This window comes from Cibotium barometz, chromosome 5, assembly GCF_041138505.1.
Source record: "Cibotium barometz isolate CiBa-2024 chromosome 5, ASM4113850v1, whole genome shotgun sequence".
NCBI lineage: Eukaryota > Viridiplantae > Streptophyta > Polypodiopsida > Cyatheales > Cibotiaceae > Cibotium > Cibotium barometz.
This window is the reverse complement of record NC_141050.1, coordinates 25,852,181-25,870,432: the sequence shown is the minus strand read 5'-3', so window position 1 is coordinate 25,870,432 and position 18,252 is coordinate 25,852,181. Positions and strand designations below refer to the sequence as shown.

The following is an 18,252-nucleotide window of genomic DNA, read 5'->3' as shown; positions in this document are numbered from 1 at the left end:
TTCTCCCCCAAGGAGCAACTACGGCTAGATCAGCGCTTCTAGTGTATTTGTAGTACTGGCCAGAATTAAGAAAAATCGGCCGAGAGTTTAAGTAGCCCTTATTTTAAGGAATGATTTTAGTTGTAAAACCGACATATTGTAGAGATTTTAGAAACAAAAACGAGATAGATTTAAGAGTTGTCCTTGTTTTGATTGGGGGGGGGGTTATTTTTGGCATCACCTTTTATTTGATTGGTTGAAAAAGCCTTATTTTCGAGCACCGTAAATTAAAATTACAATTGAATTTGAAGTATGATCTATGATCTGGTGAATTTGAAGTACCCACTTGGCAGGCCCTACCCAGAAGGATATGACTGGGAAGCCTGGACAAGATCGTCGTCGCCGTAGTGGAAGGAGGATCAGATCTGCTATCTGCAGGAAACCTAATCCGGTGTCTGGGACCGGCATCTGCACTTTGTCTAATCGGAGAGAGTATCTGGAGTGTCTGCAAAACCCTAATCCTGCTCTCTCTGCGAAACCCTAACCCCTAAACGTTTTAGAATGCCCACGCTAATTGGACATTGATCGGACGGCCTCGGAATTGATTGCTTGCCACGAGACTTCACATAACAGGGCACTGAGTTTTTCTAGGGCTTCCGGCCTCGCAAAGATGTCAAGAGGAGTTGCAAGTGTAGACAAACAAGCGGAGATTCTGAAAGACACAGGCAACCTCTATTTCAAAAAAGAACGATTGGCAGCGGCTATCGAAGCTTACACCGAGGTCCATATTTCTCCATGCTCACTTTAGGTTTCTAATTGTGCTAGGTTTTGAATCAGGGTTTGCGATGTAATCGTTTGAATTTGGTTTACTTTGCTAGGGTCTGAATTAGGGTTTGCATTTTTAGATTTCGAAACAACATTTTGTGCAGTTAGGGTTTCAGTAGACACCAGAGTTACTGTACTATCAGGCTCTGAATTAGTCTATTCTCTGTTAGGGTTGGTAAAATCTATTAGGGCTGGGCATTACAGAAACTTTGCAAAACTGTTGGTTCTTGCATTTTTTGGGTTTGCTTTGATAAATCTAGCCTTGATTTTCTTACTTTAAACTCTTGCTCTCTCCATAATGTAGGCGATTACACTTTGCCCCAACATCCCTATTTATTGGACCAATAGGGCCCTTTGCCATAAGAAGAGAAGGTAAGTCTTGCAGAGTAATGTTTATCAATTTTAGCTTTCTCCAGAGAATTGTTTTTGGTGTTTGCATTTTCCATACTTACCTGAATCAAGAGGTTGTTTTTATCATGGGTTAGCAGTGACTGGGAGCGTGTGGAATCGGACTGCCGAAAAGCTTTAGAGCTTGATAGAAGCTCTTTGAAGGTAATTTCTATATTTCTGTAGTTGCGTCCAAATCCTTTCTTCTTTCAAAGATTGATGTGTGCATGTAGAGTAGTTGTCATCATTTATTGTTCACAATAGTGATGTCACTTGCACCTATTGGACTTGAGTGGCACTAGGGAAACATGGATGTAACTGCACTATAACTGCAAGTTTTGGTTTAATCTTTGGGTCAAACATGTGCATTGAGCATGATGTGAGACCCAGCCGAGGGACAAGTTGCTAGTTGTTATCAGGGTAGGCTAGTTTGTGCGAATTCCCACATAGTTTTGTAACCCCCTTGAGTTGAAGTGTAAATGATTTCCACAGCGGCTTGTTACACTTAAACAAATTGAGTTGGATAGCCTTCATTGTGATCAAGGGCTAAAAGGGCTATTTAATTGGGCACTCTAAAATAGAGGCTAACTCAACCATGGCTCGAGTCATTTTTGAGGCGCACACAAAACAAGGGATTGAAGAGTCTATAAACGAGACGTGGTCTTCATGCCAAATAAGGATATGAGCAAGAGTCTACAAGTCTACTCTATCATACCTCCTTGCGTCTTCAAGCTTGCGATCTCTCTCCTTGAGCTTGTGGTGTATACCTTTGTGATCTTGCATATGCTTGTGTGTGACCTTGTAGGTGATGTGCATCCATCTTGCAACAGTCTAAGCATCATGTAACATGACTACTTTGCGGAAGCTAATTAATGATGATTAATGCTAAGCAATAGAGATTAACGCTAATCACATTATGCTCAATGATGACGGAGAGATCTCTTTACCTAACCTAGTCCTATTATATACTACTGAACGAATGAGTAATTACAATGATTGGAGATCATAAATCACATTTGACTCTTGTAAGCTGTGCATAAACTAAATGCTTGCTATTCTTCATTGTGCATTAATGGAAGACACTAATATGGAGGTATATTTTGCTGATCCAAATGTTGTGGTTGCACTCCCTTAGTCTTGGGTCTCTTACTTTTCTTACCATTGGTCTTGGCTTGTGTCCCTTGTCTTTGAGTGCTCATGAATAACCCTTGATGTGCCTTTGTATAGAGATTTTCATAGCAAGTCGTATTCATGTGGGGCAATTCTTTTTAGGCCATAAAATTTCATAGAATGTGTTTATATTGTGTCCAACACTTGTCCCAACCATTGGTGCATGTCTCAACCACCTTTGGATATCTCTCAGGCTGCAAAAATGGCTCCAACCTTTTGATAGTTTCCCTGTTGACTTTGTGTAAAAGGCGTGTGCAAATAATAATTATGTCTACGTAGCACTAGATTACATTCTCTTGCAAAACTTGGAGCATTGGGGAAAACCATGCACCTTTGCTCCTTTTCTGACTGTCTTTCTGTAGGCTCATCTGTCAACTCTTCGGCTCCTCTTCCACTATAGCCTCCATTGGAACTATGTGCACATCTTTAGGCTCCTTTTCCAATGGTTTCTCTTCCGGGATTGAGGACATTTTATCACCACAAAAACTTCTACAATACTAGTCTCATCCTCCTCCATACTGGATTCGGTGAGACACACTTGATCTGTTGGTGTTTCCACCACTTCGAAAAACTAATTGATCTTGGCCACCAGTGGTTCTAGAACTAATGTGAGTCTGTAGACTCAGATTAATGCATCTCTTGGGTGACCTTGACCCGTGGATCGACACTGTGTCGTTGTGTCCTTTGTCTTCAATTGCGGCACTCTTATCAACATTAACTGTCACCGATGCTTTGTTGATTGTACCTAGCCTCATGACTGTCGTTATAATCTCCAATTGCTTCAAGAATCTGTTCGGATGACTCTTACCTTATTGATGATGATGATTATTATGGCGATAATGATGAGGCTAATGATGATGCTGATGCTACTGATGGTAGTGGTGATGATGCTACTGATGCTAAATGCTGACTTAATCATGGATTAATGCTGTTCATGACTGCCGTTATAATCTCCAATTGCTTCAAGAATCTGTTCGGATGACTCTTACCTTATTGATGATGATGATTATTATGGCGATAATGATGAGGCTAATGATGATGCTGATGCTACTGATGGTAGTGGTGATGATGCTACTGATGCTAAATGTTGACTTAATCAGGGATTAATGCTGTTCATGTGGAGGATTAGCCATGGCACGGGAGACCTTGACTTCATGTAAATTGCATGCAAAATTATTGTTGTATGCAAGACCTATGCCAGGAACCCTAACACTTATGTACAAAGTTGATTGCAGATGCAAAAACGCAAACCTTAATGTACAACTTGCAAGCCCAAATTTTCTATGTAAGTTGAAAGTGATGAGACTCTTTTGCCTAACCTACTTCTAGTGCATATTATTGATGAATGCGCAATTACAATAATTATAGATCATAAATTAGATTTGTGAATATAGATTTGATGTATATCATAATCATGAATGCATCTCTAGAGGTTTGACAGAAACTCAGTACAAAAGGCTTTGTGTGAATATATGCTCTTACGTGTGTGTGTGTGAAACCGATCCCGTCAAGTGGGAAAGACTCCGTTGGACACCCACACGCGTAATAGCACAACTTAATACCACAATTTGAAATGGACAACTTAATTACAACTTGAAATTGAAATGAGATAAATGGACACCAGCACTGGGGCCGGAATGGGCCGACCCCCCCCTCAATATATGATATATTTATTGGGAGTATTTAACAAATACAATGCTCCATGGGTTCCAAGAACCAGATGATGTCCATGTACAAATGAGTACAGTACCAAACAAAAAGCTCGAAGTAGATATTCGAAGCAGAACGACCACTAGCGTGGTCCAATCTCTACGGTCCTATGCTTTCACTGGACTCCGCGGAGAGCGCCCCACTGGTGTTCCAAGACCATGCACAAACAGGCGCTCTCGTACTAACGCCTGGCTCTCCCGATCTCAGCACCTTTGGACCGAGGTTCTCCAATAGCTTGGACTACCCGGCACCGAACGGGTGTTGCCGTGGAGAGAGAGTCCCTTATCAGATTTATCACAAAATACTTTACTAAAATCTGAAAATTCACTTACTTGTAGCTTGCAGATGGAAGACCAATACCCGAGGTATTTGTGTGCATTTACTTGAGTGAGACACCGACACACAGCAGCCTGTCGAGGAGGTTGAGAAGGAGCTTCTTGTGTAGAGGGTGTAGCCACCGTAGGAACACAGTTACCAAACCGTGGACAGTCGCCTACTGGAGCGTAGCCTGCTGATGATGGACAACGACCTGGCTGCAGAGCACGGTTTGTAGTGCAGCCACCTGAGAGATAAACAAGGAAACAGCCGCCTAAAGCATAGGGGGCGCCTGGCTGCTGTGTACAGCCACCTGTCTGCAACCTGCGCAGCCGCCTGTAGGGGAAAGTCAGCTGAAGGACAGGCGCAGCCTGCTGATGTTGCAGCGCCTGCTGGAGATAGCCCCACGACTGCTTGCAGAAGAAGAAGGCAGTGCAGCCAACAGGGATGCAGCCGCCTAGAGCATAGGAAGAAACGACCGCCTGCAGGTAGGAGACAGCACGCTGAAGATTCAACGCAGCCACCTGCAACAAATTCAGTCGCCAGCCGAGGTGGGGGAGATAGCGTCGCTTGAGACTATGCACAGAAGGTGGTCGCCGGCAAATTCTTCTTTGCGAAAGTTGGTGGAAGCGATCGCCGGGTGGTGTGTCCACGATGGAGGTGGTGGCTTTCTTTTATTAAGGTTGGAGTGGAGATAACAAATTGATTTGGCTGGCTCCCCACGTATGCATGTGGGCGGCCAGTTCTATGGGGGTGTGGGTAGGTGACCATGCGCCCACCCCCCCACACACACAACTTAAGTGTGGCTCCCCACCTTGGCCCCTAAGTGGGTGCCCACTTTTAAGTGTATGTGAACATACAACCTTATAAATCAAAAGGTTAGAGATTAAAGTATTAAACTAACATGTGCAATATACTTACCACGTGTTCACATGCACCAAAACTCGTTAGAAGACAGAGCAAACTTCACGACTCACTGGCAGGCGTCCCCGCTCAGTAAGTGACACGTCAAGCAGGCAAACACAAAAATACAAGTCATGCGAAAACAGTTTCAAACATGCAGAACATGAGTGCATGTGCAAATAGTATCATGGACATATCTCCCCGTTCATGGAACAAGTACAAAATATCTGTCGGCATAAAAATGGCACGAAATGACTTAAAATGTGTTCATATTGTGTCCAATACTTGTCTCAAATATTGGTGTATGTCTTGGGTACCTTTTGCTACCTATTAGGTTGCCAAAATAACTCTGAACTACCCATAATCTTCCTTTCACTTTGCATAAAGGAGCCGCAAGGAAAAATTATGTCTACATGGTGTCACCAGCTTGGAAATTTCCTAGTATGAAAGGTGTCTAGTGGAATGTGTTCATATTGTGTCCAATACTTGTACCAAATATTGGTGTATGTCTCGGCTACCTTTGGGTACGTATAGGTTGCCAAAATAACTCTGAACTACCCATAATCTTCCTTTGACTTTGCATAAAGGCGGCTGCAAGGAATAATTATGTCTGCATGGTGTTACCATCTTGGACATTTCTTAGTATGAAAGGGTTCTGATGGACTTTAGGACATCTTAATATTTGGAAAGTACTAGCTTTGGGAATGGGGGATTATCCAGTACAAAAGATCAAGCACCTAAAGCTTTCTCTAGGTGATGGTTAGAAATGGGCATTGGAGCTCAAGTGTCAAGTGGAAAGCATGTATGCCAAGCTCTCGACAATTTGGGAGAGATCTAGCATTGGAACATGTTTCTACATGGTGCTCACACATTTCTAATAAGGTGGAATACTCCTAAAATCTAGCAAGGTTACTATTTTTGGACAACCCCCGATGGAGATTCTGCTCGCTTTAGTACGTCCGTAATCTAAGCTAATGGGGGGACTTGTTGAAGACCTTTTACAAGTTGAGGTACTTGAAGTTTATGGGGGGAAACATCTCTTGATTTGGGACATGTGGCATGATAGTGGATCAAAGTGAGACAAGTGACCTCACACTTGTCACCTCAGCTCTACACTTGTCATTATAGATTTTATTTGCCATTCTAGCTCATGAGAGCCAGCACTCGCTCTTCATTTGAGTAGGCTTTATTGCTGCAAACTAGCCTCTATTATGTCGGCAACTCTTCTCTATTTGGTGGTTCTCTACTCCAAGGTTATGGCTCTCTACCACCGCTACAGGCTGCCATAATGTTGGCTGCTTGCTCTCTCTTTCACTCTCTCTCAAAGGCAGCCCACGAAGTATATTGGCTGTTGGGGACTGTTTTGAAGGCTTCCATCGTGAAGAAATAGGGTATTTAATTATTGTTTTATGATTTTCAGCCATTGGGCATTTGTCTTCTTAATTGGTTGTATATGGACAGCCACTGGACACTGTATTTCAGCCATATGGGCTTATGGATAGCTTTATTGGCCTATGATTCAGCCATATGGGCTTATGGATAGTTTTATGGACTTATGATTCATCCATATGGGTTTATGGACAGTTATGTGGGCTATTGGATAAGCTATGTTGGCCAGTATGCACACGGAATATACATATTCTTGTCATTTTCATGGGCCTTTTCGATGACAGCCTGTGTATATGAATTATTCATGGTTGTATGTGAATAAATTTGGAGCGTGTGCCCCCCCAGAGCTTGTACATGATATTTTTCTCCTTAGGTAATAAAATACTCCCTAGGGTCTGGGGGGTCGGCCCATTTCAGGCTTTATGTTGTGTCGGATGTGCACATCTCTCTTTTACAGTTTTGTGGAATTAAGTGGCATATGTTTAAGGTTGTAGTCAATTTTAGTGTTTAATTGCATTAATGGTAAAGTGTTTTGTGAAATCCCTTTTTCCCCAACATAGAGTTATATTAGTATGAGAGCTTTGCCTCTTCACACTCTGGTGTGAAGACGGTCCTATTGGTATATAAACATTGGCTATTAGTGTGGTTAAACACTGTGAGTTTATCCACAGTAGACATGCATCATGAGCATAAGCAAAGAATGTCTAACTTATGGATATATGGAGTTCGTGTAATCTATTTTGGAAGCACAAACTTCGCTTATCTGCCTGGACCAATTTATTGGTATTTGGATTATTCTATCGAAGCCCATAGCAATCTCTTCCAAACTCATGACGAACTTGATAAACAAGAGAAGTACTTTTTCATTTGCGTTTAGTAAATATGCATTTTGGATAAGTGTGTGTGTATACAAGGAGAAGGGTGAATTGTTTGCCTTGAGTTGTTTCAGGGAAACATTTCAATGGTTGGAAAGCTTGGTATCTATGGTATACAAAATTTTGAATTGTTTGCCTTGAGTTATTTCAGAGAAACATTTTCAATGGTTGGGAAGCTTGGTATCTATGGTATACGTAATTTTATGGCTTCCTTTATTGGGATGTATTGGATTCATGGAGCGCATGACAACCCATGGATTGAGGATTTTTCTATGGATTTTTTGGGGCGACCGAAATGCATGTGAAACTATTGGTGGCCGAAATGCCTATAAACTATGTGTAGCAAAACTATTTATGGAGCACTAGGATATCTATACCTATGGTGATTCTTATCTTATGTTACACACTTGAGTCCACCTCTCCTCTAAGGTGTATGGTCAGAGTACCAACACGTAGTGCAAGTAGTAGAGTGGACATTAGGTCTGGTTGGCAAAGGGTCATGCGGACATGTTGCGTGGTTGGCAAGGGATTTATGTTTATGCCAAGGGTCATGTGGATTGACGCGTGGTTGGTAGGCGACTTATGTCTATGCCAAGGGTCATTTGGATTGACACCTTGTTGGTAGGGGAAATTGTGTGTCGTGCACATGTGGACCTGGCTAATTTTTAGGCTAGATCTTGATTGGGCAGCAGTTAAACAATGTCTAGGGAAGTAACCAAAGTCCAGACCTTGACAGGCATCGAAAAGACTTATTTGTGGACCAGGACCCAATCGGCCAGGCATAGGGGGTGGGTGGCACACCTTAGATCTGCAACGGATATATTATTATTTGTCCATGGAACTCGCCGACCAGGAGTCCCCCAGTTGATTAAGTTTTCCAAGTGTCTATAAAAGGCAAGGCTTTGGTCATTGTAGTTCATCTAAACCTCAGTTGAGGGCCTGGCAAGAGTTAGGGCTTTTAGGTCTTAGTTTACCTCTTTTGGAAGGCCAAGGGCCACATAGATTTGTACAGTCCTATGGACAATTTTTTGTACTATATAAATAATAATATACTGAAAATACACCTCTCTTTCTGTCACCATCCCGGACATTTCCTAGTATGAAAGGAGTCTGGTGGACTCCAAGGCGTCTAAATATTTGGAACGAACAGCTTTTGGAATGGGAGATTATCTAGTGCCTGGAGCTTGGTCTAGGCGCTTGAGATGGTTTTTTGGACACAGAAATGGGCATAAGAGCTCAAGTGTCAAGTGGAAAGCATGTGCGGTGAGCTCCCGAGTGTTGGAGAATGCACATGCGGAAGCATAAACAAGACAAGAGAGAGAGAGTAGAGAGAGCTTGTGGACAAGATCATCTTTTATATTAGCTTGAAGCTTTACAATGGCAATTGGCCAGCAAGAGAATGTTGAACTTGTGCAAGGGATTGGATGAAATAGTGAGAAATGGGAGGCCTCCTTAAATAGTGAGTATGAGCACTTGGCCGACTGCTCTAGAACAGGCCGACCAGCTCACGACCCAAAAATAGAGGAGAAAATGCAATGAATGTCCAATAAATGGTACAACCCAATTACACTGAGATGCATAAATTCTAACACCCCCTCTGCAGCTCATAGTGTGCAAGAGTCGGAAGAAGATAAGCCGATGAAGATGCAACCATGGACCCTCCAGCACCGCGAATACTGGAATCACCCCGAAGAGAGCACCCACCAACCTGTTTCCTCGAAACAAAATGCCACCACGAACAGCAAGGAACTTTGCTTGGCCACGAATTCCCACACAAGTGTGCAGTGAGTGAACTCCAAGAATAGATGATGAGCTGCTGGACACACTGCACCCATAATCCCCAACAGTGGACGGAACACATCACGTCCCAAAAGCCTTGAACAATGAACTCGGAACAGTTCATAATCTTTGCTATACAAAAGATAACTATGTCTTGCCAGATGTCTAATGCTTGGAACTTCGAATCACGGTCCCCATGCACCAGAAAGTGGAGCTGTAATCAGCCCCCTCTCCCACCGACAAGCCTCCTCTGGCTAGAAGCACATTGGGGAAAACTGCATGTGTACTAGAGAAGTACACCATCTGGGTCCTCCTGAGCCGGGAGCCCCAGAAGTGGTACTAGAATCTGTATCATTGTCACGTGTCGTGTCTTTGCTCTATCTCTGAGATGAAGCCTTGCCCTTGGTCTTGTCCTTCTTCTTGGACAAACAATCCTTGGATAGATGTCCTCTTTTTCCGCGAGAGAAGCAGCGACTCCGACCTTTCTTCTGAAGTGAGGAAAGTGCTTGGTCAGAACAGTTGACTGACACCTTCAACTTACCCTGTGAGACGAGAACGGACTCCTCCTCCAAAAGTAGGGAGCTAAGATCATCAAAATCCAACTGAGTGGATGTGACTTGGCACCGCAAAGATCGAGAAATCACATCATAGTCTGGGGGAAGCCTGGTGAGTGCCTTCAAGGAATAACAAACCGTAGAGCTGCCCTTGCAAGGTAATTGCCCTCATCGACGAATCCCAAGCAAAGAGATCCTCCAATTTAGATCATACTTGATCAATTTAGACCATACCGGATCAGCACTGGTGAGAGTTTGCACGGCCGGTGAGACCTCCTTTGTGATGGTCCACACAAGCACAGAATGTGCCTTGGAGTCCCGATTCTCCCAGTTCTGTAATTCCGCAACAAATTTATCCTCCTGATCCTGAGTCCACCACCTAGAGTTCTGAGGACGCTCGGGCTTCCTTTCAGTGCCCTGAACAATATCCCACAAACCCTTGTGGATGAACTAGATCCGCATCTGAAGCTTCCAATGGGCATAGTTGGGTCCTTTCAACTTGTCATCCTTGTTCGTAGTACGTATAGGGGGGGAGCCATATCTACAGCAACAAAGAACACAAATCTCAGCTCTCCAAGACTTCTCTCAAGTGCTTTCCAACGAAGTGAGGCTCCAGAACCAATCAGCCCCCTCTCAAACCTGAGAGAGGAGGCTGGACAGCAGCAAAACAGTCCAAGAAATCACCGGGAACCTGCTACCGGAAGGGCAGGGACTCGTGGAGGAAGAAGGAGACACCTGTCTGGCAACTCCACATGCAAGAAACTCACCAACAACTGATGACGGAGCAGAAAACACAGCGGAAACTCCAACGCTTGCCTCTGTGCAAGAAAACGCAGCCAAGAAACTAGCCGGCAGCAAGAAGAGGGTTGGCTGGACCAGAAAACGCAGTACATTAGGAAAACGCAGCCATTTTTTGGGACTGATCTGCAGCCAGGAGGAGCTAGAACAGAAAACGTAAGGCACATAAGGGATGGTGGGCAGATTTGCAGTAGATGGAGCAGCCTGAATCTAAGCGAATGATACCATGTTGGAGAATGCACAGGCGGAAGCATAAACAAGACGAGAGAGTAGAGAGAGCTTGTGGACAAGATCACCTTTTATATTAGATTGAAGCTTTACAATGGCGATTGGCCAGCAAGAGAATGTAGAACTTGTGCAAGGGATTGGATGGAATAGTGAGAAATGGGAGGCCTCCTTAAATAGTGAGTATGAGCACTTGGCCGATTGCTCTAGAACAGGCTGACCAGCTCACGACCCAAAAATAGAGGAGAAATACAATAAATGTCCAATAAATGGTACAACCCAATTACGCTGAGATGCATAAATTCTAACACTGAGGATTTGGGAGGGATCTAGTATTGAAACTATTGGAAAAAGACAACGCCACCAGCTGCTAGCTGCTGGGCCTATCCCATATCCCATATATGCTTGGTCGCTAAAGGATTCATAAGGTTGAACGTCTCCTCCCTTGTCTTAATCTCCCCCACATTTTTGTGGGGTTCCACGTGGCACAGGATTAAGGGGTGGGGGTGTGCCCTTAGGTTGGGCCTCTTTCGTGACGTCTGTGAGATCTCTTTGTTGATGCTTTGCTTGCCTCTGCACCCAATCCTATAGTGGTATTAGGGCCAGGTGGTGCTCTTGCTTGCGTGGGTTGAGCGATGTCATTGGGCATTGGCGTCTCCATCGTGCTCGCTTGACTCGTGTGCAGCATGTGCGAATCTCTATTGGCTTGCTGACTTGGTGGGGGCTGGTATGCTGATGCAGGTGGGGCCGGCATGTTGGATGTGATTCGCTGGCAGGCCTTGTTGAAGGGGTTGGGTGCCGGGTAGCTGTGTGTGTGCTGGCCGTCGAGGGAGGGTATTGGAAAAAGACACAACACCACCGGTTGCCACGTGGCAGGGGCCTATCCCATATCCCATAAATGCTCAAGGAGTTGAAAAAATGACATTCTTTTACTACAAACTCGTAATAGACTTGTGCGAATGGCACGAAGGGAAAAAATTAACAATTAATGCAAAGTTACTAAATAGAAATACTTATTGTTAGTTTTACCATTCTTAAATGTTCTACTATCTATATACACTAGTTTTCATGTACTTTTGTGTAGTTTTCATAGTTCTCTTCATTAGATCATAGTTATTTATTCCTTTAATCATTAAATATTATATTTATATATTATTTATCATACCTACTATATAATCACTACTCCTTTAATCATTAAGTATTACATTTTATATATAATTTATCATACATACTATATAATCACTACTTTAATCATTAAGTATTACATTTTATATATAATTTATCATACATACTATATAACCACTAATTTATTCTAATATGTTCTTCATTCTTTTAATTCTTACATTTGTAATATCACTTACATATAGATTTTATGATTTTTGTAATATTGAATAATATCTTCCACCATGCTCACTATGTTCATGTCATGTGCACAGTGTGTATCTACCGTGTGCTATACGCACACAAGACTAACCACTAATTTATTCTAATATGTTCTTCATTCTTTTAATTCTTACATTTGTAATATCACTTACATATAGATTTTATGATTTTTGTAATATTGAATAATATCTTCCACCATGCTCACTATGTTCATGTCATGTGCACAGTGTGTATCTACCGTGTGCTATACGCACACAAGACTAGCTTCGAGGTTTGGGGAAGCTTGGACCTAGGGAGGCTGATTGGCGAGCTGAGTTAGGGATAGACTAATGGGCGGGCGCCCAAGTGTGGACGCTCGATGACCGGCCAAGAGTCTATAAAAGGGTGGCCAAGGTTAGTCATTAGTCATATAGAGTCTCGCGTGTCTTTGTGAGAGCTCTATGGTCAAGAGCCTGGATCTAGTGCAGACGTGCACCTGCTTTATGCAGCCGAGGCTGGCGGCAGTCTCGAAGCCCGCAAGGGTAGCTTCGTGGCGGTATGGGACGTCACGAGGTAGAGATTGGTTGGTACATCCATCTAGTTAGCTCAGCTCGTGGCTCGGTGGGGACAGCCAAGACTTGTGGGCTTGCCCACGGTTGTCAAGGTTGGGAGCTGAGTCAGGCCTGCACCCCCGTCATGTTTGTTTGGTTTGTTTGCAAGTTTCGAGTCTTGTACCAGGAGCGTTCTACGAGGAGATCCTCTGGGGATTTGACAGTGGTATCAGAGCAAACCTCGAGAACGAGCAAGTCGGTAGGTAGAGAGAAAGAGGTCAAAGAAAAGGTATGAGTTCGAGAAGCTTGCTGTTTTTCTGTTCATACTGCTGTTTTTTCAAATTCAGCATGTTGTTTTTTCATCGTAGGAACCCGTGATGAAGGTTTTGGTCTTGTTAAGGTTTGGTTTGCTTAGCAAGAAGAAAGGCTGTATGTTTTGCAATTGTTTGAACAGTTTGAAGAGAGAGAAAAAAGAAAAAGCCAGTCGGCTGTATGCAAGAGAGAGAGAGAGAGAGAGAGAGAGAGAGAGAGAGAGAAGTAGCGCCTGTGAGGTTGTAGCGCATACCTGGGATTTGCAAAGGATGCAACAACCCAGCCTGTCTAAAGCGTTCAACAACCCAGCAGAAGGGGTGTCGTGACACTCCTTAAAAATCTTGGACCTAATGTTCGAGATTTGTGGTACACAAATTTTGTCATTATGGAATAGTAAACCATTCAGATTCATCCACTGGCCTCCTGCAGCCTGAATGGTAGGCTGCTCATCATCGAGTCTTGGTCAATCAATGAGCTCCCGTCGTGGATCTTCTGCCAATATGGACCAAAATAACTATCAGTCTTGCAAAGTCCTCTCAATGATTGAAATAAGTCAGTAGAAATCTCGGTGAACGACAAAGTATTCACCTTTCTAATTCGACTAAGCGTGTTTGCAACACTATTCATGGACCCTTTTCTATAACGAATCTCAAAATCGAAATCTTGCATTAATTCAACCTATCGAGCTTTCCTTCCTCTCAAATCATCCGCATCACACACATACTTGATTGACTGATGATCAGTCAATACCACAAACTTGGAGCCATATAAATAATGTCTCCAAACCTTGAGAGCGTGAATCACAGCATAAAGCTCCTTCTCAAGGGTTGGCCAACGAGATTGAGTGTCGTCTAGCTTTTTACTTTCAAAAGCAACAGGTCTACCATCTTGAAATAGAGCAACCCCGATGGCATAGTCACTGGCATCAGTTTCAAGAACATAAGGCCGACTAGGATCGGATAAGTTAAGATAGGTGCTTCCTTCCTTTACTTTATCTTTCAAAAGTTTGAAGGCTATATCTAGATCGTTATTCCAAGTGATATGTTGATTTGACTTACGTCCACGACCTTTCAACAAGTCGGTCATCGGTAGTGTGAGCTGAGAGTACTCCCACACAGATTTCCGAAGAAAAACAACAAAACCGAGAAAAGAACGAAGTTGTTTCACTGTTCGCGGTATAGGCCAGGCCAGAATCTTTTGAACTCGGTCATAGTCAATGCTCAATCCATCTCTAGTGATCTTGTGTCCCAAGTAAATGATGTCTGTGATGAAAAACTCACATTTACTTAATTTAGCATATAGTCGATTCTGTCTTAAAATAGTTAAGACAATCGTGAGGTGTCTAATGTGATCCTCAAGAGTACGACTATATATCAAAATATTATCCAAGAACACAACCATAAATTTTCTCAAATGTTCACGAAAAAGATCATTCATTATCTGCTGAAAACTGGCTGGAGCATTGGTTAACCCAAAAGGTAATACGAGAAACTCGTAATGGCCATACCTAGTCCGAAAGGTGGTTCTTTCGACATGCCCTTCATGAATACGTATTTGGTGATAGCCAGTACGTAAATCTATCTTCGTGTAATATTTCGCTCTTGCTAACCGGTCAATCTGGTCATCTGATCTAGGGAGAGGATAATGGTTCTTAATTGTCAGCTTGTTCAATCTCTTGTAATCTATACACATTCTCCAGGTGTTATCCTTCTTTCTCCTAAGCAACACAGGTACACCCCAAGGTGATTTACGTGGATGGATCTGGCCCATCCTCAAATAATCTTCGAGTTGTTTGGCCAACTTATCTTTCTCAGCTTAGCTCATCCTGTAAGGTGGAATACTAACAGGGTGAGCACCAGGGATCAGGTCAATACGATGATCTACTGCCCTTTCAGGTGGTAAGCCCGATGGCAGTTCCTTAGGAAATACATCTTGAAATAAATCAAGTATCTTCTGTAATTCTTTGCTTTCAAATACACTAAATTCATTGACATCCATAGAAGGTATAAGAAATGAAGAAAGTGGAATCAATACACAATGGAAAGCAGTATACAAAGAAGGATCCATTATATTACCAAAATCAACTGTATTTACAAGAGGTCACTGAGAGGGATGTATACAATCACCTAAGATACTACATTGGGTGTTCCTATGTTCAAAAGAAAAAATATGACTAGACCAATCTATTTGGACTTGAAGAGTCTTAAACCACTCAATCCCTAATAACAAGTCTACATGTTCTAGGTACATAATATAGCATTCCAGAGTATCTTTGTAGTCCTAAATCGAGATCGGTAGCGTCTCCACCTTTCGATCCCATACTTGCCGACCCGCAAGTAGGCGTACCTCATAGGTATGATCGCTGGGTGTTGTATCAAGACCCAAATTCTGCACAAGTTTGTAATTAACAAAGTTGTGTGAGCTGCCAGGGTCTAGAAGAATGTGGATTCTATGGCCATTCACTTCTCCATAAATTCGGAGAAGATCATGCAAGCCAAAAACTTTAGAGTTGAACAGACAATCAGAACATGTATTAGGGCGAAAAAGTACAGTAACTGATGTGCCCGTCAAAGACAATTGGTTAGCTGCCTTTGGCTTGGGTCCTGCGTTGGTCTTTGCACCCTTTTGATTCGGGGACTCGTTATGCATATCCTTTTTCTTCGTAGATGAAGCAACGTCCCTCCTTGAGCTTCAAAGCCTTAAGGAGACGTTTCTTCTTCGCTGGTGTCGAAGTTGAATTCTTCGAAGATTGGTCTGAAGACTTTCCTTCAGTCGTGCTAGCCATTGTTGGGGTAAAGGCGTTATGCCCACCCTTATAGTGTGTACAAGCCCATAAGTTATAGTACATAGTACACTTAGTACTTTTAATGTACTAAGTGCACTATGTGTACTAGTGCAATATACATGTGTGATAGGGGAGTCACACACTCATGCTTTTCATGAGTTGACTTATCCCCACAACTCTCTCTCTCTCTCTCCCTTGCTTCTCTGTGTATGTCTCCCATGAATGAACTCTAAACCCTAATTCAGGTTTCTCCCCATCAACTGGTATCAGAGCCGGTGCCCTTCGAATCTCTGTGCAAGCAGGCTTGCTCGTGTGAATGTGGTGAGGCGCCTACATCAACTGGTCGCAAGGACACGACAGGAGCACCACACAGGCTGCGCCCAACAGGAGAAGAACCAGCAGGTAGTCTACGCTGCCCAACAGTCGCAGCAGCCAAAGCAGGTTGCGCTCATAAGCGAGCGAAGAAGATAGGCGGGCTGCAAAGCGCATTAGCGTCGAGCGTGGAGGCGAGCGAGTAGCGAAGGCTGCTGGTTAGTCGTCGGCTGGTACACGTAGGCGAATATAAGCGAAGGTTGCTGGGCATTAAGCTGGTGAAGCGTGGAGTTCCAGCGCACGCACTTGGCGCCAGGCGCTCAGCAGCAAGCGAACCAGGCAAACACGAGGCGGCCGTTAAGCGTCGGCGACAGCTATGCGAATCGCTTGAGCAGTGCGAACAGCGTGTAGGGTGGCTGAAACAACGAGCGAAGAATCGTTGGGCGGAGCCCGTCTTGCAGCTTGGCACTAGGCGTAGATGCGCTAGGCGAAAGCAACACAGGCAAAGGCTACAACGTCGGGAGACGCACAATCATCAGCTCCACGTCAGGCAACACACCTACGTGGTGGTGGTCAGACTCAGTCACAAGGCGTCAACAGGCAGGCGCATAAGCCTCTGACTCGGTTGTCAAAGAAGCCACAGCCTTCTGCACAAGGCTTGGCAAGACTCTCTTGTGTCCACCTGCACAGAAGCCTGCAAGCAGCAGCATCAACAGCAAAATCGACGCTCTCCTTTCCTGCAAGAAAAATCAGAAATTTCAGAGGTATTTTTGCTTCAATTTTGCGAATTTCTTATCAATTCAAGCAATTGAGCAGGTACAGGTGCCGAATTGCTCAATTTTGAGCAAAATTGGCAAAATTGGGTGACATTGGTCACAATCAGGATCAATTTGCAGGAAATTGGTCAAATCAGGATCAATTTGCAGGAAATTGGATGTCGAAATTTGGGGCTTTTGATGTAATTGTGCAATTAAGCACTCATACATGCTGTATGATGTGAAAAATCGCACATTTGGGCAAAATCGCAGCAAATTGCAGCAAATTGCAGTGCAAATCAAGGGGCTTTTGTGCCGATTTTGTTGATTTGCATGCAGGCAATCGCATTTGATGCTGTGGATAATGTGCTGATGCCTTACAAGCACTCAATGTGCCTGTAAATCAAGGGGCTTTCATGTATTTGATGTATATGTGGCCAGGGGGAAGCATCGTGAACACTCTGGATGCCTTCATGTGCGTCAATGTACCATGTATGATCAGAAATTGATCTCAAATCAAGGGGCTTTTCAAGTTTGTATGCTTGTTGAGCTTGGCAAAGCAGCAGGCGAGACTTTTATGCCTTGAATCCTCAAAAATCAGCTTGCAGTCAAGGGGCTTTTGCCCAATTTCTGTTCGGGACTGTTGTATGCAGTGTACAGGACTGTAAAAGTCTGATTTTCACTCATTTGGACAGCCAGGAGAGCATTTATTGCTACTGTACCTGCTGGTACAGATTTGGCACATCTTTGTGCATGTTTTGGCATGGCTGTACACTGTTTTGAGTGACCAAAAGATTCAATTTCAGCTGCTGAAATTGCTGGTACAGGTTTGGTACATCATTGTTGAGCACTTGGTACTGCTGTACAGTACTTTGGAAGGGCAACAGAGCACATTTAAGATGCTGTCCAAAATCTGCAGCAACCAGATTTTGCTGTTTTCATCACAAAAAGTGGGAGAAAAGTTGCATTCTTGCTTCCGCAGTGGGAGATAAAGCTTGGGAGAACATTTGTGAGCACTTTGTGTGCTTTGGGTGCAGTGTTTGCACATTTGCAGGGAGTCAGGCATTAAAGGTTGCATATTGCTATGGCAACCACAGGTGAGAGCTCTTCATTGCTTCACATCAAGAAGCTTGAAGGCTCGCATAATTATGATATTTGGCAAACCCAGTGCTACAATGTGTTGCTCCAGAAAAAGCAGCACAAGCCTATCAAAGAAAGGGGTGTGATGCCCGCTTCTCTTACAGCTAAAGAGTGGGAAGATATGGA

General features: G+C 43.5%; 1 protein-coding gene across 2 annotated transcripts in view; it reads left to right on the top strand.

Moving 5' to 3' along the window:
* Positions 1-310: 310 nt before the first annotated feature.
* LOC147638290 (E3 ubiquitin-protein ligase CHIP-like) overlaps positions 311-18,252 on the top strand; it is a 31,257-nt gene continuing 13,315 nt past the window's right edge. The window contains exons 1-3 of one of the 2 annotated variants that reach the window (XM_086798194.1): positions 311-760; positions 1,109-1,176; positions 1,293-1,356. In XM_086798194.1, coding sequence (XP_086654320.1) covers positions 650-760; positions 1,109-1,176; positions 1,293-1,356 — 243 coding nt within the window. In that variant the 5' untranslated portion in view covers positions 311-649. Of the gene's footprint in view, positions 761-1,108; positions 1,177-1,289; positions 1,357-18,252 lie in introns of both variants that reach the window. The other variant, XM_086798192.1, reaches the window with a different exon arrangement.